We start from the raw sequence: 22,544 nt of genomic DNA, 5'->3' as shown, positions 1-22,544 counted from the left end.
ATCACCCTGCTGCAAAGCCCTTGGTGCTTGAGATTCCTGCTCCTCGCATACCTCTGTGTGCGGGGAGAGCAGTAAAGCACTGTGGCTGTGCCGATTGAAATGCTTGTGGCATCGTTCAGCTGAACCTGACTCTAATCCCCACTCCAGTCCCAGGGCGAGGGGTAGAGTGGGAGAGATGGAGCAGTTGGGGCTGCTACCTCAGAGGGGCCAGGCAGGTGGGATGGATGGGCTGCTGTGGTTTTGGGAGGGGGTAATTTGGGATGCTCAGCTGCTCTGCTTTTAAAAAAAAGCTCTGGGTAAAAGCTGGTTGGGAGCATGGGTGCCGAGGCAGATGCTGCTTGCAGAATCCTGTTAGTGTGCAGCAGCCTCCCAGGGGCTCAGCTATGGGCAGAAATGCCCCTTTTGGCAAGTCACTGGTGGCAGGAGCTGGATGTTCGGGGGGGGTGAGGGCAGCATGTGTGCTGAAACCCATGGATGGAGAGTGGGGAGGAGGGTTGCACCCTGGTGAGGTGCAGCAGGCATGGAGATGCACCAGCACAACGTGGTACCCGGTGCCTTTCTGACCTGCTGCCATTTAACGCATGCTCAGTTCCTGTGGGCTTTGGCGGTGGGACCTGGGGCAAAGCTGGGTCACCAAACCTCCTCCTCTTCCTCAGGATGGAGGTGGCCAAGGGAGGCCTTGTCTTAACCCAGTGCTACAGCAAGCACAGCTCATCCCTTGTGGGGAAGGTTCTGCGTGTGCCCACCTGGCAGTATTGGCTTGGGATGCAGCCGGAATCAGGGGTATCCATTCAGCTCCCACCCCATGAGATGAGGCCATCCTCAGCCTCAGTCTCACATCAAAGCACCTTGTCTAAAGCTGGCTGTGCTGCCAGCTTTGAGCTGGGCTGCTGGATACAGGAGCTGTGGGCTCTGCACACCTCGCTCCTGCCCCGTGCCTGCCTTGTCAGGTCTGATCAGGAGGAGGATCAGTCGGCCCTGCACTCTCTCTCCAGATTTAATTAACGGGCCTTTCATCTCTACCCTGAAGGAATCTGCTATCTTCTGTCTTCTTAATTAACGTTCATTAAGCAAATCAGAAGAACATTTCTCCTCGCGCCTCCACAGCTCTTAACCCTTGAGGCGTGCCAGGTCCCTGCTGGGGCAGAGGGTTCCTGGGCTGTGATGGCAGATTGGGTTGTCATCACAGCCTTGGTCACCATGTCTCTACTGCACTTGGACCAAAGCCCTGGGGCAGTGGGTGAAGTGTCTCCAGGTACAGAGCAGTGGGGCCAGGGGCAAATCTCAGCTCTGATTGCTTTTATGGACACCTTTGTTCAAGCTCATCCATGTTCCTGGAAGAAAAGAGCTTCCCATAACCAGCGTTAGCCCTTCATCCTGTCCAGGGTGAAGCTCACCCGGGGCAAGGTGATGTATCTGAGAGTGAAGGTTTTGCTGTGAGAAGCCACTGTCCAAACCTGGTAGGCATCACAGCGTGAGAAAGATGTGTCCAGCATCTTGTTCTCTGAGAAAAGGGGATTATTTGGGGCTACTCCTGCCCTTCTCTGGTGGAGTGACATTAGACGTAATAGGTTTTTCCCCATGCAGTGTCACCACAGATCCCCATCAAGCTCTGGCCCCACGGGCCATTCCCCATAGGCTGTGATGGAGGAGGAGGTGGGATGGGGATACCCATCCGCTTTGCTCAAATCCATTGTGCATCCCATGAGCAGCCATTGAACACTGGCTGCATGGCCTCATTACTCTCTAATGTGGACCCCTCTGTAAGTGGGGCTGGGCTGGGCAGGGAAATAATTTCCTGGGTGTGTGTAACATGCTGAGGAGAAGGTGTGAAACCCATTGCATGGGAGACCCTCTCCTGCCCAGAGCTTGCAGCCTCAGTAACAAGGAGAAAAGCAAAACACCTGGAAAACCTCATCCCTGCAGGATGCAAATCCCCTTAAAACTGTCAGCGGAGATGCGCAGGGCAATTATTGAGCTGAAAACCCTTCTCTTTCTCCCCAGAGGCTGACAGTGGGTTTGCCACCGGCTGCCCGCTCCCAGGCAGCTGATTCACAGCTCCTCGGTGCTGGGAAATTCACCCTTCCCAGCAGAGCTGGCTCGGGCTGTCAGAACCCAGGTCAATATATGGTAATGGGGCTTTGAAACGGCGCTGCTGTGGGAGCCGCTGCCGAAGACTCTGATTCACAGCTCCCCTCCGGTGCTTTCTCCCCGCAGTGTGTACGGAGAAGGAGAATAAAATAAATAAGAGTGGAAGGGGAAGGGAGGAAGGGAGCTTAAATTATAAATGAGGGCTAAGCTTCCAGGGCTCCTGTGGGCAGCTCAGCTGAGGGGCAGAGGCACTGGTCCCCTGTGCACCCCACTTCTGCAGTGTGGAGTGAGGGTCAGGGTCTGCCCAGGGGCACAGCACTGTGCCAGCCTGGCTCTCTGCTCATCTGCTGTCACCCTCCTGTCCCCGTGGGTTAAATCTGGAGGGTGACACAGTCCTGAGAGGGATCCCCTCTGGCACAGACTAGCAATAGTGTTACCTGTGAAGCTGCTCATGAGGTCTGGTGATGATCTGGTTTTGCCACCCTGTGGAGATGCCCCATGGCAGCAGGCAGGGATGGGAGCCTTCTCTCATAGGTGCTGGTATGGGGGGGTTAGGGGGTGTCCCAGACCCAGTCAGATTGAAATGAGTGAGGGAGCAGTGTGGTCTCCATAAATCAGTGTGGGGGCAGAAGAGGGTGCTGGGTCTGCTCCAAAGCCTTTCCCACACCTCCTTTTGATTTTGGGGCTGAGAAAAGTGGAGACTCCTACCAATTTAAGGAAAATCGCATGATGTGGAGCATGTATCACCACGAGCTCGTCCCTTGGGCTGAGAAATGGGGGAGCTCAGCTCCATCCGTGCAGCTAAAGGTGTAAACACCCCATCCCCAAAGCAAATCTCCACTGGAGGGATCCCATCCTGCCCAGCCACACAGTGTGTGGGACCAGGGGAAGCCTAAACCTCACCGCCTGGATTCACGCATGAAAGTTTCGACATTCCCAGCAGCTTCCACAAGATGGACCTCGGAGCGAGAGGAGGTGCCGGGCAGGGGGGGACTTGTCCCATCCCATCCCATCCTGTCCCGCCTGCTCTCGCCATGCCATCCGGAGGAGGCTCAGAGTCCAGCCAGGCGAGCCCCAGCATGGCACAGCATCCCGTGCTCTGGCTGGTGGCCCTGCTGTGGCTGGTGCTTGGGGCAGGGGGCTCATCCTCCTGCTGGGACCCCCGGGGCCAGCCCCGCCGCTGCATGCCCGTCTTTGAGAACGCTGCCTTCGGCCGTGCTGCCCAGGCCACCAACACGTGTGGTTCACCCCCGGAGGAATACTGCCTGCAGATGGGTGCCCGCCACGCCAGCGCCCTGTGCCACCGCTGCGATGCCAATGACCCCCAGCACCACCACAACGCCTCCTTCCTCACCGACTTCCACAGCCAGGAGGAGAGCACCTGGTGGCAAAGCCAGTCCATGGCCTTTGGCATCCAGCACCCCAACTCCGTCAACATCACCCTCCACCTGGGTAAGTGCTGGTGGGAGCCCCTACAGCTCTCCATGGGTGGTGGGTGCAGTGAGATCTGGGTGCAGAGATGGGGGGTGGATGCTCCTGCATCCCATAGCAATCGGTGCTGGTTTGGGGTTAAAGGCAGGATGTTCCCAGGAGTGCAAAAAGGGAGATGCTCTCTGCGGGGAGACCACTGAAAGGACCTGGGGAGGATCTGCCCCATCCATCAGCCATGCTCTGGTCCTTTGTGGGGTGAGGATCTGTGCTTGCCTGTGCTGCTTTCCAGCCATCTGTGCCTGGAGTACTTGCTCTCCTGTTCACTCTAGGCTGCTTTTTATCTATTATGCAAGTTTACAAAGCAGGAGACAGGCAGGTCCCTACCCCTGGTCCCCCATTAGAGAGCCTTGCCCGCTGTGGGTGAGCACAGTGGGGCCAAGCCCGTGCTGTTTCACCTCTGTGCATTGCTGAGGATGCCCAGTATGTCTCGTGGACCCAGAGCTCTGCACACACAATCCCAGCTTCCCCAACTGGGATCTGACCCTCTACATTTCAAATACTGTGCAAGCTGCTCGCTTGGAGGGTACTTAAATCCGTGGGGCATGCCTGGCATTTTAAAAAGGTTTTTTAACATTTGCCTGCCATCTAAACTACCCTGACTATTGGCCAGCGCTGTAAAATCTTCATTCTCTGCAGTCTCCTGCCATCTGCATGCCGAAGGGGGGTAGTGGAGGGGCTGTGATTGGAGCTGGTAAAGGGGCAGTGAGTGTTGGTGGGAGCTGGTGGCCAGGGTTGGGGTGATGGTGAAGGGTCTGTGCCTGCCCAGCAGTGTCATAGGAGCTGCCTGGCTGGGTGAAGGTCACCACTTTCCCAGCCCCCTGTGAGCAGATGGACATCTGGTCCTTGTCCCCAGGGCTGGGCTTCCCGCTGGGCATGAGAAGTGATGCCGGAGGAGCCTGCTCCGTGCTCCTGCCAGCCCCACGGGAGGCCACTCACCCGTCTAACACAGGCTATCACATTGCCCCAGATTCATTCGTGTTTGACCCGGGGCACAGACAATCTGAATGGAACCTGTAAGGCCAAGCAAGCCGCCGGCGGGCGAGTTTGTGGCCACCAGTCCCAGCTCAGCACATGGATCTGTGTAGCTCCAGCACACCGATGTGTGTATCAGCCCCTTCCCCAGCCCGAGCTCCCCAAGCCTCGGGGTGTGCTTCGCAGTCTTTGTTCTGGTCCTTCCCCAGCTGCAGTCCTGTTGGACCCCACACAAGGATTTCCAGTGGAGTCTTGTCCAGTCTGTATGACCTCCCTGCTGTGTCTGCCTCCCATTAACACATCCAAGGCCATAATGTTGCACAGAGCTCATCTTCAGCCCCTGTCCCTGTGCCCCTTCCTGAGCCAGAGTACTCGGAGTACTGATATCAGAGCATCCCCTTGCAAATGCACCCTTTCTCCTGCATGGCTCAGACACTTTGCTGTGCTCAAAAGTGCCATTTTGGTGCTCAGTGCAATGCTGTGACCTTTCCTATAGCTGCTGGGCCCCGTTCTTGTCCCAGATGCAGACTTCATTGCTACCTTAATGCTTTCACTTGAATTATGGAACCAAAACCCAACCGGCCTCTGCGGCTCCCAAATGTGGCCCAGGACGAGTCCTTGCTCATCAGCTCCACCAAGTAATCAGGTTTTTTAACCTATGTAACATGTCCCTGCCATGCTGCTCATCTTGCTCATTCCTGAGTCAGATACCTTGTAGGTTCTGCAGCGTGGTTACCTGGGGAGCTTTTTAACTAACATATTAAATGAGTTGGACAAGACTTGTGTTTACCTGCGTGCCGCTGATTGGCATTAATTAGATTATCCTCCTCTAAATCTCTCTTCTCTGTGAGGTTTCAGCCACGCTGTTACAGTGCTCCGACCCGGAGCAGATCGCTAATCTTGAGCGCGCACGGCCATTGCATTTACCCTTCAGACAGCAGGGAGGAACCCAAAATATCCGAGGGCAGCACATCTAAGAGAGCATCCAGGGCTCCTGGTGCTGTCACCCTCCGCTGCCTGTGCACCCTCCCAGCATCCCTATCTTGCCACATACCCAGCTCTGGGACACGTCACACCTTCCTGAGCAGCAAAGGATATAGACAACCAGCCTGGGTTGTTGTCTGGAATTCTTTTCTCTGAGCAGAATGTGGCTGATTTAAACGCCTGTCTGGGAAAAGCACGCGCTCCCTCGGGATGATTCCCAAGGCAGCCCGTCTCCTCCACCCCAGCTGGAGGCACCGAGGCCGGGCTCACCCAGCCCAGCGGTGCCTCCCCTTGTGCAGGGCTGCTTGGGGCAGGGGCTGTTTATTGACACAGCGCTGAGCTCCCTTCCTCTCCCAGAGGAAACTGCTCCAGGAGTTGATGGCCCTGACCTCGCTGCTTTGGTAGACATCCCCACTGGGACCGTGCTGTCTGGGAACCAACACTTGCTGGGCGTCCCCCTATGTGGGGTGCAGGCAGGGGCACCCCCACTGTTGCAGTCCCAGAGCATGGTGGTGGTGGGACAACCCATCTGTGACCCCTTCCTGGTCCTCATCATCTCTGGGTGGGCTGTGAGCGGATCTGTCCCCCCTGCCTCGGGTGCTCCCCATGTCCCTGATGGGAGGCAGCTGCATTTCCCAGCGCTGGTAGCTGGGCTGCCTCGGCTCCCCCGCAGCAAAGTCGCAGCACATATGCGACAGTATTCATATGGGCCCAATTAAAGGCTTGTTTTCCTAGTCCCGGAATAACCTCTCTAACATTCCCAACTCATTATCTTTTCAAATAAAGCCAAAACCTCGCAGCTAATTGTTTTGTGCTGTCAGAAGCGGTGCTGTTATGGAGCAATCCAGTCTTTGAGCTGGTCCTTCATCTCTGGCAATTAAGCGGTTCTGATGTTCACTTTGGTGTTTTCTTTTTCCCCTTTTTGGCTAATTCTTTCAAGCGCTTTCAGAGCTGCCCCGGGGATTGGTGCCTCTCTTTTTCTTCATCCCAGCAAAGATGGCAGCGATGCTGGGTCCCAGCATGCAGATCCCTGGGAAGGGACTGGCCTTGACCCTTCCCACCTCCCCATCCCTGTGGCACTGCTGCCCTGGGGATGCTCCTCAGTGCCCTAAGCCTGATTCTTCCCCTCTGGCTGCTGCTTAAAGCCTAGTTTTGAGTGGCTCCTTGATCCTGCAACCCGTCTGGTCCATCCATGCAATGGGTGGTTGGCTGCATTGGGGTGGGAGGCAATTTGGAGCTGGATTCGGTTTGGGCTCCGGTGAGGAGGAGCTGGTGAAGCGCAGCTGGATGGTGTTTTCTCCTCTTTTAGCTGTGGTAGGAGAGGGGGTCAGTGCAGGAGGATGCTGGCAGCTGTGCAGGATGAGGCACCAGGATGCTGGTACCCATCGGGTGGGCAGGAGAGGGTGACAGTGTGGCGGGTCTGTCCCTAGGCAAAGCCTATGAGATCACCTACGTGCGGCTGAAGTTTCACACCAGCCGCCCCGAGAGTTTTGCCATCTACAAGCGCAGCCGCGTCGACGGGCCCTGGGTGCCCTTCCAGTACTACAGTGCATCCTGTGAGAAGACCTATGGGAAGCGGCAGCGGCTCTACCTGCGCCCCGGGGAGGATGAGCAGGTCGCCTTCTGCACCGATGAGTTCAGTGACATCTCCCCGCTCAGTGGGGGCAACGTGGCCTTCTCCACCCTGGAAGGACGGCCCAGCGCATACAACTTCGATGGAAGCCCCGTGCTGCAGGTGCTGTTGGGGTGGGAGGGGAGTTGGTGCATGGTGCCCTGGGATTGAATGCACGAATGCCTGTGATGCCCTGCATCCCTGTAAGAAGAGGTGCAGGATGCATCTTGGTTGGGGAGCTGGCGGCCCAGACCAAGGCACCTTCCCTGTGTTTTCTATAGGAGTGGGTGACCGTCACTGACCTGCTCATCTCCTTGAACCGGCTCAACACATTTGGGGATGACATCTTCAAGGACCCCAAGGTGCTGCAGTCATACTACTATGCCATCTCTGACTTCTCCGTTGGTGGCAGGTGAGGCAGGAGTGGAGGAACCTTCCCAGGGCTGTGGTCCCCACCTCAGTCTTGTTTGAATTGCATTTTGGATGCAAACTGCTCAGATGTGGCTTCCTCCATGTATAAAGCAGGGCTGGCGGTGCAGAGATGGGTGATGAAACTTTGAGCCCTTCCAGCTGCGGGTCTTTTCCCCACAAGCCCTCTCCATTTGCCACCAGCTGTATCTGCTTTGCCACCTCCCCGCTTTTAATGGTCCCCATGGTTTTGAATGGCCCTGGGGCTTGTGTTACTCCTCCTATGGCCCTGCTTGGTCCCTGGGCACAGTAAAAGAGGAGTTCTGGGGTGCCCATGGAGAGATGCCTGGAGGCTGCTGGAGGAGCTTGGAGCTGGCATGGCCAAGGCCTGAGGAGCCAGAGCAGCTGCTGGTGGGATGGGGGAGCAGACGCGGGATGAAGAAGCTGGTGGCATCCACTTGGTGCTGCCCATGGGCTGTGCTCCGGCTGAGGGGAGGGGGAAATCTCTCTATCCTGGTGTGACAGCTGCCTGCCCCGGGCAGCAGAGCCATGGCTGCTCCCCACTGGCCATCACTGTCATCTCACCACCCCGGGCTACTGGAGCTGGTCAGCATCTCAAATAGGCCACCCTCAGTGTGTGATCTAAGAGCTGGCTGGGCTGGGAGCACCACTAGGACACAATGGGCAGCCTCAGTGCCAACATAACCTGAGCTGCTTTCTGCCAGGCTTTCTGCTTCTCAAGGCCAGGCTGTGCAATCTGGTCTAGTTGAAGATGTCCCTGTTGATGGCAGGGAGGTTGCGCTAGATGACCCTTGAAGGTCCCTTCCAACCCAAACCACTCTATGCTGCTGAGCAACCTGCCCCATGGGCTGCACAGCCCCAGTGCCGGCTGCTGCCCATACAGTGTCAGAGCATCTCACCGCTGTGCCGGGGTCTCCCTGCAGGTGCAAATGCAATGGTCACGCCAGCGAGTGCGCCCCGGACGAGGCCGGGCGGCTGGTCTGTGTGTGCCAGCACAACACAGCCGGCACCGACTGCGAGCGCTGCCAGCCCTTCCACCAGGACCGGCCCTGGGCCCGCGGCACCGCCGAGGCTGCCAACGAGTGTCTGCGTGAGTATCTCCAGGCTGGGTCCGTGGTCATGGTGTGTGCCTGGTCCCAATGGGCTGTGCTGGTGCTGCATTGGCGCATCCAGCAGCTCCTGCCCTTGCTGCATGGGTTGGAAGCACCTGCACTGTTCCATAAGGCTGCTCTGGGCAGGCAGGGAGGAACGATACATCCCTGGAAGTGATCAAGGCCAGGTTGGACAGGGCTTGGAGCAACCTGCTCTAGTGGAAGGTGTCCCTGCCCGTGGCAGGGGGTTGAAACTGGATGGGCTTTAAGGTTCTTTCCAACCCAAACCATTCTACGATTTTCCCCCTTCACAGCGTCATCCTGAGGATTCCCCAAGATTTTTTACCACATGAGTGCAGACATCTGCTCAGGCATGGTGCTGCACCCACCTCCACTTCTAAAAGCTCTCACCACTGAGCCAAGCAGCCCCTCTGGCTCATGCAACCCCATAGAATGTTGCTTTAACCCCTGCGCAAGCCCAATGCCCCCCAGGTGCCAACCATCATCTGCCTCCCCTCCAGCTTGCAACTGCAGCGGCCGCTCGGACGAGTGCTTCTACGACCGGGAGCTGTTCCGCCGCAGCGGGCACGGGGGGCACTGCCGCAACTGCCGCGACAACACGGATGGGCCCCACTGTGAGCGCTGCCGACCCAACCACTACCGCTGGGAGCCGCAGGCAGCCTGCCAGCCCTGCCACTGCCACCCCGCGGGTGAGTGCGGCCGCACCGAGCCGGGCTCCGGCTCCAAACCCCTTGCCCTAGCCCGGGCTCGGCTGGTGGGGATGGTTGTGGTTGGTTCTCCCTTGCCCGGGAGCTCCCCATCGCCCTGGGTTTGAGCCTCAGGGCTGGCCGGGGTCCCCGCAGGCTCCCTGCAGCCGCAGTGTGACAGCTCGGGGACCTGCCTCTGCAAAGCCAATGTGACGGGGTGGAAGTGTGAGCGCTGCAAGGATGGATACCACAGTCTCAGTGAAGGTGGCTGCAGGTGAGGAGGAGCCCGGCCCCGAGCAGGAGCAGTGGGACAAGGCTGGGGCTCACCTCATGCCTTTATCTCACCCCATCCAGACCCTGTGCCTGTGACCCAGCAGGCAGCGTGGGCTCCTGTGACCCCAACACGGGGCATTGCACTTGCAAGGAGAGGGTGGAGGGACACTTGTGCAACAGGTAAGCACTGTGACCCCCGGATGGGGATGGCACAATTGTCCCTCTCCAGACTGGGATCAGTGCTGGGGCTTAGCGGTCAGTGCAGGGCAGGCATCTTCCCTCCTGTGGGGCATTGCTGCTTCCAAGCCCCTACACAATCCCTCTCAGGAGCTTTGGGGTGGGAATCCTGCAGGGTCACTCCCTGCAGAGGCCCTAGCAAAGTCCTCTGGACCACTGGGATTGGGAGCTGCCCCCAGTGTCTTTGCCATGGGATGCTGCTGTGGTCCCCTGTGCCAGCGGCTCCTGTTTCCTCCCCATGCCCAGGTGCCAGCCAGGCTGGTTCAACCTGCAGCCCCACAACCCTGCCGGCTGCACCAGCTGCTTCTGCTATGGCCACTCCACTGCCTGCACGGCAGCAGATGGCTACGAGGTGGCTCAGGTCCGCTCTGACTTCAGCCAAGGTACCAACCCCAGCCCCGGGTGGCACAGAGGGTGCCGCTGTGCCAGCTCCAGCCAAAAAAACTCCAGCAGTTTGGGGAGGCCGGGGCTGAGCATCCCCCTTTGGGGATAACTGGTGGTGATGGTTGGAGGGGGGGTTTATCTGGCTTGCTCCTATTTTGTTGTTAAACCTCAGCTTTTGCCCCCAGCTCCATGGGCATGGGCTCTCCCCATGGCATCCCTCCATGCTGATGTGCTCCCAGTGCTCTGCAAGGCTCAGGGTGGGCTGTGGGACTGGGCACAGCCATCCCATCACACCAGGGACTGCAGGAGCGCTAAAAGCCGGTTCAGAAAGATAAAAACTGAAAGAATGGAGCCTGGTGGGAACTTTCCCCCTTATTCCCTCCTTTCCCCATCCTCAGCTGGGATAGAGCAGGACTGATTGGAGCAGGGTGGGATGCTCTCGCCCTGCTGCAGCCAGGGCTTTTCATGGTAGGTCTGGATGTGTGCAGGATGCTTAGGGAAACCCTGCCATCTGCTGTGTGCAGCATTGGCTGCAGGCACACCATGGTCCCCTCACAGGGACCCCCGGGCACCCTTCCTTGCCTTGCATCCCGAAGGGATGTGTGCGCCAGGGAACAGATGGATGTGAACACGCCAGGCGCAGGTTTATCCTGATTGCCTTTAAACCACGCTGCCAATTGCTGTAATGTCTTCCATGGCCTTGAAACGGAGCCAGGCTCTAAACCGAGCCTTTTTTCCACCCTTCATGCAGCCAGTTTGGGGCTGCACTTTTAGGGACAGGTTTGGCAGAGCCCTGAGGCAGGGTTGCAAGAGGCTGAGCATGGTCGCTCCCCAAAGCATTCCCCATCCCACAGCTGAGCTGGATCAGATGGAAGTTTCCTTTCCTGGGTTGAAGGGTCCAAATTCGGGGTGATGTGATAACCAAGCACAGCCAGGGAGGGATCTCCAAGTGTTCATCCTGCGGGCGCCTGAGGCTGAAAGAAATAACTGACCCTGGGGAGTAGGAGGGAGTTTAACTGATTTCTGAAGGAAACCAACTTAATGCAATTACACCCCGTCTCTCCTGGGCTTCCTGTGCTCTCCAGCCCACAGTAATGTTGGAACCGCAGCACAGACAGGGGGGCAAAAGTTTAAAGATAGTAATTTCCTCCAATTCTAAGAAAATAAACAGATGGGGGATGGATAGGGCCGCTCTCCAGCACATGAGAGCATGGAGACCAAACGAAGCAGGGCATTACAAAGTGCTGGCCTCTTCCAAGACCCTGGAGAGGCTTGGGAGGAAGGACAGAGCCCCCAAAAGCAGCATCCTGCTGGTGCTGGGCTGGTGGGGAATCGCTGCTCCCTTTGCCTGTGCACTGCTGTGTGCTGTCACGCAGGGCTGGAGGGCTGGGCTGCTGCAGCTCCGGGTACCACAGACCTGCCGCTGCACTGGGCTGATGGGGAGATCATCACTGAGTGGGATGGAGAGGAGCCCGTGGATTTTCTTGCACCAGGTAATGTGTATGATGGATCTTTGGGGTTCTGCTCTGCTGTGGGGACATCCCGTTGCTACTCTGATGTGTGAGGTGCTGGGCTCCATCCCAGAGCTGAGTGTATTTCAGTAACACAAGGCAGTGGGGAGTGACTGGAGCAGTGGACTGAGACCCTGGGAGGGTAGGTTGGGGCTGGCCCTGCTCTATGAGGGTAACCGTGGCTCCTGGTCATGCTGATGGGAACAGGATTGCACCGGCAGCCCCAGCAGAGCTGGTTCCTCCATGTCCTATGGACTTTGCTCCTCTCTTCCCTTGCAGAGAAGTTTCTGCAGAACCAGCGTCTCAGTTACGGGCAGCTCCTGTCCGTGCTGCTGGGAGTGGAGGGGATGGTGATTGAGACTGGGGTGCCCCTGCTCCAGGTCCAGCTCGTGCTGGAGGGCGAGGGGCTGGAGATCACCATGTCCAGCAGTGAGAGCCAGCCCCAGCACGGAAAGCAGGCTGTCACCTTCAGGTACCCGCACAGTGCTTCGGGGAGCCTCGGCTGGGTTTGAGACACAGTGTGTCTGACCTTGCCCGGGCTGCCCTGTGCTCTCTGCATCCCTTAGGGATTTAACTGTGCCCCCCTTGCTGTGCCTGTATCCTGGCTGGGGAGCCAAGCTGTCCTGCGGTACATGGTTGCTGGGCTGGCCCTGTCCTTCCTCCCATGTTCCTTCTCCAACAGGCTGCACGAGGCAGAGGAGGGTGTGGAGCCTTCACTGTCGGCCTTCAGCTTCCAGCGCCTGCTCTCCAACCTGACCGCCCTCCGCCTTCGTGTGAACCACGTCCCTGGGCAAGGTGAGTGTCTCCATCACATGTCCCCTTGGGGACCAAGCTGGGAAGGGGCTGGGGACATCATAGCAGCATCAGGCTCTTGGGGACGAGTGAGTATAAATACCAATACCAATTCTAAGGGGTATTTTGGGGTCTCCTGTGTCTGTGTGGAGCATTTCCATGCAGGATGGAGAGAGCAGGACCAGGGGACGTGCCGCTCCATCATGCTGCTCTCTGCTCTCACAGGCAGGCTGTGCCTGAGCGAGGTCCAGCTCACATCCGCGCGCCCCGGGCCAGGAGCAAGGGCAGGCTGGGTGGAGGAGTGCTCGTGTCCTGCGGGATACACCGGCCAGTTCTGCCAGTCCTGCGCACCCGGCTTCAAACGCGAGATCCCCTTCGGTGGTCCCTTCGTCAGCTGCGTGCCCTGCGCCTGCAACCAGCACGGGGACTGTCACCCACTTTCAGGTACGCGCCCCGGTCCCTCCATTCACCCCATGCTACATACACTGGTGACAAATCGTGTCTTTGCTTCTTCCTGAGGGATGCTGGAAACCATCTGGGAGGTTGCGGTACCCAAAACTTGCAAGTTGAACTGCTTGGCTGGCTGTAGGGACTGGGTTTGTAACTGCAAAGAGAGATAATTAATGAAGAGCAATAGTGGTGGTAATTTATAAGGGGCATCTTTTATGGTACTTCATGACCTTAAAGGATGAGGAAGGAGAGGTGCTGGTCCTCAGAGGAGTGGGCAGGCAGGGTCAGGGCAGGAGGGATGCAGGATGGGTCTCACAGGCAGCATTGCTGCCCAATGTGCAGAGCAGAACTGGTACCCACAAACTGGGGGCAAATCTGGGCAGAGAGACAAGGAAAAGAGCAGGAAAATAGAGCAATGACAGGCTTGCTGGAAGGCGCCAGAGGATATGGCTCTTGTGCTGCCTGCCTAAGCCCTCATCTGCTTCCAGATCCAGGTTAGAGGTGTGTGATTGCAGCAGGGACTGTGACTTGAAGGGAGGAAAAAGCAAAGGGAAAGTCTTCAGGGCAGCGTGGCTGTGTCTGGGGTGGTTCATGGAGTGTTGGCTCTCCCGTCACCTCCCAGCAAAGTGTCTGGATGGCTTTGGCTGGGGAAGGGGGGCAGCACTGCAAACCACTGCCCTGGAGCTTGAGTTGGCTGCATGAATCCAGCACCAGACTCGCTGCTGTCAGCCCCAGCAGATCGGAGCCATGAGGGGTTCATGAGATGCTGCCTTGTTCCCCATCCGCGCCTGCAGAAGGCAGCAGCTCTAATCAGCGCTGGGTATAAGGCAATGCATTTGGTACTCAGACGGAGCCCCTGGGGCTCCTCTCTGGCTGCTTCCTCTGGGTGAGGAGCTGCAATAGTGTGTGCCTGGGATGGGAAGGGCTGGCAGTGACATTGTGTTCAGCAAGTGCCCCTGTCCTTGTGGGCAGCAGCTCTGCAAACTCACCCCTTGTCCCGCAGAGCTGGGGCTGGTGCCGCCAACTGCACAATCCCAAGGGATGGGGCCAGGCTTTTGACGTCCTGGCCCGGGCGCTGCCAGTCCGAGCCAGCCCGCATTGCTTCCTTTCGTTTATTTTTCCACTCCTTCCTGCCACCCACTTTTCCTTTCTTTTCCATCGTCCTGCTCTGCCTGGATATGGGGAAAATGGAAACACACCCGCTCCCTCCTGCGCAACCCGTCTGGTGTGACCTGACCCCACAAATCATGGGGGAAAAATCCTCCCCCTGGCTCCTTTCTCCAGTCAAGCAGAGCATCTGCCTGGAGGTGGGGGCATCCTTCCTCCTCCTCCTCCTCCCAGCTGATTTTGGAAGGCCATGACGCACCGGCTGGCTCCCGGTGGGTGCCGGCTGGCTGCTCCCATGTTCCATGAGAGGCTGGAGATCACACGCCTCGCTGCTGCTGGGAAATGTGTTGTGGATTATCACAGGCGCCGACAGACTCCGGGTGCACTGACAGTGCTGCCAGCGCCGCCTCATCCCAGCATTGCAGGGGAGCGCAGGGCTGGCAATGTGGCCCTGGTGTCCTCTCCAAAACCTTGTTCCATGGGCAAGGACAGGGAGGGAAAAGATTCCAAGTTGCGGTTGGGGATGCGCAATCCCAGTGGGATCCCGTGGCTGGAGCTGTGCATCCCTCTCTGTGCTCAGCACTTGGCTCTCCATCTCTCCCGCGGTCCCTGTTGTTATTCAAGGCTGGGTTTCTGCAGGCCCTCAGCCCCATGTTCCTCCTCGCAGGGCACTGCCAGTGCTTGCACAACACAGAAGGTCCCTCCTGCGAGCGCTGCAGCCCTGGGTTTTACGGCAACCCCTTCATAGGGCGTTTTGATGACTGCAAACCATGCCCCTGCCCCGACAGCTCGCCCTGCACTGAGGTGCCCAGCACCGGGGAGGTTGTCTGCACCCACTGCCCGTCGGGGCAGAGAGGTGAGGCTGGGGACGGGTGGACGAGGGGGCAGTGGGCAGCGCTGGCATGGCTGGATCCTTCCCACCTTTTCACCTTCCCCAGGAAAACGCTGTGAGCTCTGTGATGATGGATTTTTTGGGGACCCCCTGGGGCAGAGGGGACCTGCGCATCCCTGTGTTCCCTGCCAGTGCCATGAGAATGTGGATCCCAACGCTGTGGGGAACTGCGACCCCGTGTCCGGCCGGTGCCTGCGCTGCCTGTACAACACGACGGGCGAGCACTGTGAGAGCTGTCGGCCGGGCTTCTACGGGGATGCGCTGGCTGCAAATCCTGCTGGGAAGTGCTCATGTATGTATGGTCCTGGGGGCTGGCCCTGGTTCCCTGGATCCTACTGCAGCCAGAGTCCTCCCAGCAGTGGAGGCCGAGGGTAGAAGGGGGATGCCCAACAGGTTTAGGGGCTGTGGGATGGTTAAGGTTGGTCCCAAATGCCTAGAAATGGTCTTTACCCACTTCCTCCACTGCTGTCCTTTCCTGCAGATACTCTGTTCTGCAAGGTGTCAGCCACTCTGAGCCATGTTTGACAGGGGGCATGGCCCTCTGTGTTTAGGGGGCTCAACCCTGGTGACCCATTCCCACTGTCCCATCTGTCAGTCCCATATCATGATGTAAGCAGTGTTTTGTCTCCCACAGCTTGTGATTGCAACCCTGATGGCTCAGCCCCAGGGCTGGAGGGCTGTGATCCCAGCTCAGGCCAGTGCCACTGCCTCCCGCACGTGACAGGCAGAACCTGTGGGCTCTGCCAGCCCGGCTACTACAATCTGCAGCCCTCTGTGGGGTGCAAGAGGTAATGTTGGGCTGCAAGGGGACAGCATTGGCTCTGGGTCCCCAGTTCTGATCTTTGCAGCCATCACTCATTCATCCCCCCAGCTGCCAGTGCCACCCGATGGGGTCGCAGGACAGCGGATGCCATGCGCTGACAGGGCAGTGCTCCTGCCAGCCGGGTGTCACAGGGAAGCAATGCGACCGGTGCCAGCACGGCTTCTTCGGCTTCTCTGCCAGGGGCTGCCGAGGTAACGGGGATGGGGACTGTGCCCCGGTCCCTGAACCGGGGCTGGCAGGCATGGTGTGATGCCTTTCTGCCACCGCTGCAGCCTGCAACTGCTCGCCGCTGGGCTCCGTCACGCCGCAGTGCCATGAGAACAGCACGTGTCTGTGCCGCCCCGGCTTTGTGGGCTACAAGTGTGACCGGTGCCAGGCCAACTTCTTCCCCGACCCATCGAGCTCCCGCTGCCAGCAGTGTCCTGCCTGCTACGGGCTGGTGAAGGATGAGGTACAGCCTGTGCCCTGCCAAGGTGGGTGCAGCACTCCGGCCCCAGCGCTGCGCCACTGTCTCCCTATGTCCCCCCATGTCTCTGCTGCAGGCAGACCAGCTGAAGGCCAGGCTGCAGGAGATGGAGGAATGGCTGCAAAAACCAGGCTGTGATGCACGCCTGGGCCAGTCCATCATGATGAGAGATGCGCCCCGGGGAGATGGGCTGCCCAGTGCTCACCTCCTGCAAGGTATGGGGACACCCCTTCCCTCCCTAGGTCACCCCTCTGGGGACCCTCTGCTCACACAGGGTGCTGTGACATGATGGGTGAGTGCGAAGAGGTCTCAGGTCAGTGCTGGGCTCAGCATGGGTGATAGGGTGACTGAAAGGGGGGCGATGCCTTGTTGTGTAGGACAGAACACCTCAGGGATGCTTGCACCAGTGAGGTTTTGAGCAGCGAATGATGGGCATTACTGGGGGCTGAGCATAAGCACATGGGGTGTCCTTTGGGTGCTGCATCCCATGGTCCCTCCTGAGCACCCTGGAGTGACTGCCTTCCCCTTTCATTAGCAGGCAGTGGGAAGGGTCTCAGGCATGGGGCAGCATTGGGGAGCCCTGAGCATGTCTATGGGCATCAAGCAGCCACCTGTGCTGCCCGCAGGTGCCCGGGCCATCCTCTTGACGCAGGTAGGGAGGCTGGCAGGGGCGCTGGGCACCGCGCGGGGCCGTCTCAGCAACGCCAGCCAAGCCAGTGGCTGCTCCGGGCACGGACACCCCAAGACCTGCACCCTGCTCTTGGAGAGCGGGGCCGCGCTGCAGTCGGCACAGCGGGAGATCCTGCAGGCTGCGGACACCCTGGCTACCATGGTGCGGGTCCTGGGGGTGCTGGTGGCCATCCTGGGGGGCAGTGGGGTGTGCAGGACTGGTGCGGTGGGATGTGACCAGCACTGCAGTGAGTTGGAAGCGTGGGGTCCGTGTGGGTATGGTCCTCCTTGTAGCTGGGTCAGGAGGAGTTATCTCCCTTGCTTGCAAACCTCCTTCAGCCCTTTGGGAGGTTCTTGTTGGTGCTGGGCTGGTGGTATCTGGGGGTCCCTGCTCCTCGCTGGGGTCTCACTGCTGCTGTTTGTATTTCAAGGAGATTCCCCAGGAAATCCCTCAGCAGCCCACAAACTGGAGCCACCGGGCGCTGGAGGCGCGGGCACTGGCCATGAGGTACGTTGGCACGCACAGGCAGGGGAGGCTGCTTGTCCGGCTCGGGGTGCAGATCCTAACATCACCTCTCTGTGTATGCCTGTCCCTGCAGCCATGAGGACGCCGTGGTCCAGGTGGAGGTGGTGGTCAGGAGAGCGCTGCGTGCCTCCAACGCCAGCTCCGAGCTCCTGCGGAGCCTGCTGGAGGGGAATGCGACACAGGATGTGCAGCGTGAGCTGGAGGCCGGGTGAGGGGCTGGCAGGGCACCGCAGCCCCTTGCCCCTGTTATAAGACTCAACAACAGTGATCCAGCATCTGCCCAACAGGGATGTGCTGAGTCCTGTCAAACTCATTGCATGGCAGTGTTGCAAAGCAGAGAGCCAGGGTGCTCCGTGCTGGGGGTGTTTCAAGGAAAGAAGCCCACAGCATTCCCCACTACATCCATGTCTAGGGCCAGGTGTCTACTGTCATCTGCATCCTTTCTGTCCCTGGGTGACAGCGGCTTCCTCTCCACGTAGGTATGAGGAAATCCAGCGGGCACGGGATGAGCTGGGTGCTGATGTGGCTGAGGTGGCAGCAGAGGCCAGGAGAGCTTTCACAGCCCTGCAGCAGGGGAATGCAGACATGGCTGAGAAGCTTCTGCAGGTGTCTGCAGTGGGACAGGTGAGCAGCATCCACATTGAGGCTCCTTCTTGCACCACTATCCCATTGGGCAGTGCTGCCTCCCGGGATGGGAGATGCTGTCATGGAGCATTAACATCCCTGATCCTACAGCAGACACTGCTGGCTCAGGCTGGAGCCCTAGAACAGGACCTGGCAGCGCTGGAGCAGGAAGTGGAGCAGCAGGAGCCATCGGCTCTGCAGGCCATGGAGGCATCCCGTGCTCTGGCTGCCGGATTGCGCCGGGAGCTGCAGAGGACTCGTGGCTTCAAGCAGGTAAGTGCTGCTCACCTGCATGGGGTGTCCCTGTGGAGTAAGTGATGGGGACCCACTGTTCCAGCTGGAGCAATGGACATGTCGGGAGCATCCCTTTCCTGCCACCTACCCAGGGCACAGGGGGTGGTTGAGCCCCATTCCCACTGCTCCAGTGACTAGAGGGGGCCAGGGTGGATGTTTTGGGACACATCTCCCCTTAGGGCCCCATATATCCCAAGGAGCACCTGCCAAGTGGGAGCAGGCTTGATTGGGATCAGGGATCCACATTTCTCAGCTGGGTGCAGCAATTTGCCCCCTCCCAGCCTCACTCCTTCTCTTTCCAGCTTCAGGACCAGGCTGGCTCTGCCCATGGCACAGCCACCTCGGCCATCTCACATGGAAAAGCCGTGCTCTCCGATGCAGAGTCCCTCCTGGCCAGCGTGGAAGGTAAAAGACGCCAGCCAGAGCATCTCGCGATGGCTCTGGGTTCCAAGGGGAGAAAGGGACAGTTTGGTGATGGCCAGGTTGTCCCCGCAGGCATGAGGAAGGTGCTGGGTCATCGGAAAGGCCAGGCTGCCCTGCACAGGCGGATGGCACTTGTGCGGGACAGGACAATGGTGGAGGCCCAGAGGAAGATTAAACAGGCAGAGAAGACACTGGGAAACTCCTTATCCATCTCCACCGCAGCCCGGAGGACAGCCGGGGAGGCTGAGCAAGTCGCTGGGGAGAGCGCCAAGGTCTGACCGGAGGGATGAGGGATGTGGGGAGCCCACATCAGGCTCCAGGACATGGCTGGGCTGGCAGCCACCACAGGCAGAGCCCAGTCTGCTGCAGAGCTCCCAAAAACAGCTCCTGCTGCCCATCCAGTGCAGACCAGCGGGATGCACCCAACCAGGGCTCCAGCCTAGGAGCCAGCATGGTCCCCCTGCATGTCCCCAGGTGACTGTCCCCATCTCCATCCCTTTGCAGAGGGCACGGGCTGTGCTGCAGGAGAGCAAGCATGCCCGCAAGCGTGCCAGCCAGCTTGCTATACGTGCCAATGAGACCCAGCGGGAGCTCTCCCGGCAGGAGCATGTGGCTGAGAAGCTCAGGAGGGACCTGGAGGAAGCACATCAGGTGAGTCAGGCACCTGTGTGTCCCATATGTGTCCCATAGAGCCTGGAAGGGGATTTGCCCACAGCTGAAAGCATAGGGAACAACCTGGGATTTTGGGCTCCACTGTATGGGGATTGCCTCGGGGATGTTCCTGGGATTCCCTCCCTGCTCCTGTCCAGCCAGGGGTCAGTGGTGTCCCTGATCTGGGTGTCTATCTGTGTTGGAAGGTGGAGACAGAGGTGAGTGAGATAGCAAAAAGTCTCCAAGAAGCGCGGAGCTCGCTCATCGCCGACATCGAGACCCTGAATGACCTGCTGCAGAGCCTAGGTGAGACCCAGCTCCTGGGGAAGGGACGGGCTGTCAGGGCCTGGGGCTCTCCTGACCACTGGTGCTGTTCCTCCTGCCTTCTGGCATCTAGGCTGAGCTGGGTGCCTTTCGGTTAAGATCACCCAGGGTTTACCAAAGCTGCTTGAGGGCTCATGTCTTGTGCATGAGGAAAGACCTTGTGCAGAATGGATTGGGGCTTGCTAGATGTGTGTACTCATGCCTGGTGTGGGGACACTCATCTCTTGTGGCATCTCCAGGAGGAGCAGGGCTTGGTCAAGGGGCTTTTGGAGCCAAGGGATGGGTTCACTCCTTTTTGCTGGTTGGGTTTGCTCCATCTCCTTCTTTGATCATCTGGGTATAAATCTGAGTGCTCCAGGACTTGTGCATCTGACAAGTTTTGTAAAGGGGTGGAAATTATCACCCATCTGTAAAAGAGATGTGCCCAGCCCTGCCTTGGAGCCACAGCCTTATTTGCTTATCTGCGATCGCTGGGAAGCTGCACTGCCTCCATGCCCCGCTGCGCCCACTCCTTGTGGTTTGCCTGGTGCTGAGAGTCTGGAGCAGGTCCAAAACCTCTGTTCCCGGCTCTCTGCCTCTCATCCATGTCCTCTCCCTTTGTCCAGGCAACCTGGAGCCGGCCGTGCCGGTGGACGCGGTGCTGAGCGCCGGGCGGCTGCGGCTGCAGCGGCTGCGGCTGCGTGTGGCTGCACCGGGTGCCCTGGCTGGGCAGCTCAGCCTGCTGCAGCAGGAGGCTGCACGGCAGCAAGAGAAGATCCAGGCGGTGGAGAACGACCTGGCTGAGATCCAGGCCGACAAGCAGAACCTGGAGGACATCCTGCGGAGCCTCCCCGAGGGCTGCTTGCAGTGGCAGTGACAGGTCCGTGGCTACTGCTCCGTTACATCTGTGCCGCCTGCAGAGCGAAAGACACCCTGTGTTCACCAGCATCGATCCCCCCACTGCTCTTCATGCTGTTCTCCATACAATATCACAGCCCAGGTCTTTATTTGCACCAGTTCAGGCTCAGCATCCCGTGTGCTTTGTGGTGCGACTTTGGCCACCAGCTCTGTCCTCAGGGCATGGGGACAACCAGCTACCAGTGACCACCCATGTTCCTGTGCAGGATATGGAGCCATCACAAGGTTGGTCTCTCACCAGGGAGTGAACAAAGAACTGTCACAGATCTCCATGCTAGACACATCCCTCCATCTGTCCTGCCACAAGGGAGGGACAGCTTATCAAGTATGTAACATACCAAAGCTTCAGCCTCTCCTGCCCCAGGAGATAAGAGAGGCTGTTGAATGCATGCTGGAAGAGGGTCCTGCCACACAGCACCCTGCAGTGTGATACTCACAGGCTGTGGTCACAGAGGTGCAAAGATGAATCCTGGCGAAGCCAGGCAGAGAGTCCCAGCTGTCCTGTCCCAGCTCCGCTTGGCTCGGTGGATGTCACCAGCTCTGGCTATAAAGCAGCCCCGTTGCTGGCAGTGCCAGGGCTGGGTGGCAGAGCAATGCACTGGGCAGGAGGGGGCAGAGCTGACACTTGCAGCCCTGCATCACCACCTGCACACCCTCCCCACTGCAGCAGGGCCGGCTGTGGCACCAGGCAGCGCAGTGGGGAGCAGCAGGACACGGTCAGCTCCTGCCAGTGTCACTCCCACAGGGTGGCAGAGGTCGGTGGCTGTGTCTCCTTTAAAGGAAAGGCATGTATGTCCACCCCGCACTCCCATGCGGCTGGGCCCGGTCCTTGCTCAGCCCACCCGGCGCTGGCTGCATCCTGACTCCAAGTAGCAGTTGAAGGCACTCCCATCAGACCAGAAATGAGCCCCCAGGCTGGAGCCCACTTCAATTTTTAACCTGTTTTACCTGTTTTCTTCTGCTCACAGTGCTGGAAATCAGGTTTGCTAAAGTCTTTTTGTAAAGCTAGATGTGTATCTGCTGCCACAGACATTGGATCCCCCAGTGTCATCTCTGGTGGGTTCAGTGGAAAGGACACAGGATTCTCCTACCAGGAAGAAACCCATCTCCCTCCTACTACTACACAAAAGCTGCCCAAGGAGTGGGGTGCCAGACCTGCAGCACTGCAGGAGCGTAAAGGCAGGGACTCCCCACTTGCTGCCCAAGAACAGTTCTGCAAAGCAGAACCACACAGCAGCAAGAGCACAGTGTGGTTCAGCTTGGGCGAGAAGCAGGGAGCCACAGCCACATACCATCTCCCTGGGATAACGATTACACATCTCCAATCCCCACACCGATTTGCTGCTGTTACAGAAATGTCAAGCCTCTGCCTTGTGCCTGCTGCTGAAATATGGTTCATCCTCCCTTTCTGGTCTCCTTGGAACTCTGTTTTAGCTGGTGACACCTGCCTAGAGCTGTATCCATTAAAATTTCTTAATATAATATATAGCTACACATCTGACCAAGCAAATGGCAGCAGGAGGGAGATGTGCTTGCTGCTTTCACTAGGAGCAGAAGTAGCTGCACCAGGGGTTGAAATGCAGCTGGGCCCACAGTGGTGTGGGCCAATTGTCTGACAATTCCTACTAAAACCCACTTTAATATAGTTATTTTAAAGAAAAATGCCTAGCTGAGATAGCAGGGAGAGCTCAGGGGCTGAACACAACCTCTGGAACACGCTACCCAAAGATGCTGTGAATGCTCCATCCCTGGCAGCATTCAAAACCAGGTTGGATGGGGCTTGGAGCAACCTGCATTAAGGAAGGTGTCCCTGCCCGTGGCAGG

At 58.5% G+C, this 22,544-nt stretch overlaps 1 protein-coding gene across 2 annotated transcripts; it reads left to right on the top strand.

Moving 5' to 3' along the window:
* Positions 1-3,150: 3,150 nt before the first annotated feature.
* On the top strand, positions 3,151-22,204 carry LAMC3 (laminin subunit gamma 3). Of its 2 annotated transcripts, none has more exons than XM_030506996.1 (28): positions 3,151-3,543; positions 6,969-7,273; positions 7,432-7,562; positions 8,503-8,669; positions 9,192-9,380; positions 9,534-9,651; positions 9,732-9,830; positions 10,134-10,270; positions 11,648-11,764; positions 12,062-12,254; positions 12,465-12,577; positions 12,800-13,018; positions 14,799-14,987; positions 15,070-15,315; positions 15,658-15,811; positions 15,895-16,037; positions 16,119-16,297; positions 16,389-16,527; positions 16,939-17,144; positions 17,413-17,489; positions 17,581-17,715; positions 17,987-18,131; positions 18,246-18,404; positions 18,728-18,830; positions 18,921-19,120; positions 19,353-19,499; positions 19,706-19,805; positions 20,429-22,204. In XM_030506996.1, the coding sequence occupies exons 1-28, from the start codon at positions 3,171-3,173 to the stop codon at positions 20,677-20,679; spliced, it is 4,734 nt and encodes a 1,577-aa protein (XP_030362856.1). In that variant the 5' UTR covers positions 3,151-3,170; the 3' UTR covers positions 20,680-22,204. The 2 variants fall into 2 exon arrangements, with proteins under 2 accessions (XP_030362856.1, XP_030362855.1); XM_030506995.1 differs by having other exon boundaries at positions 18,243-18,404.
* The last annotated feature ends 340 nt before the right edge of the window (positions 22,205-22,544 follow it).

This window comes from Strigops habroptila, chromosome 15, assembly GCF_004027225.2.
Source record: "Strigops habroptila isolate Jane chromosome 15, bStrHab1.2.pri, whole genome shotgun sequence".
NCBI lineage: Eukaryota > Metazoa > Chordata > Aves > Psittaciformes > Psittacidae > Strigops > Strigops habroptila.
This window is presented reverse-complemented; position numbering and strand designations above follow the sequence as displayed.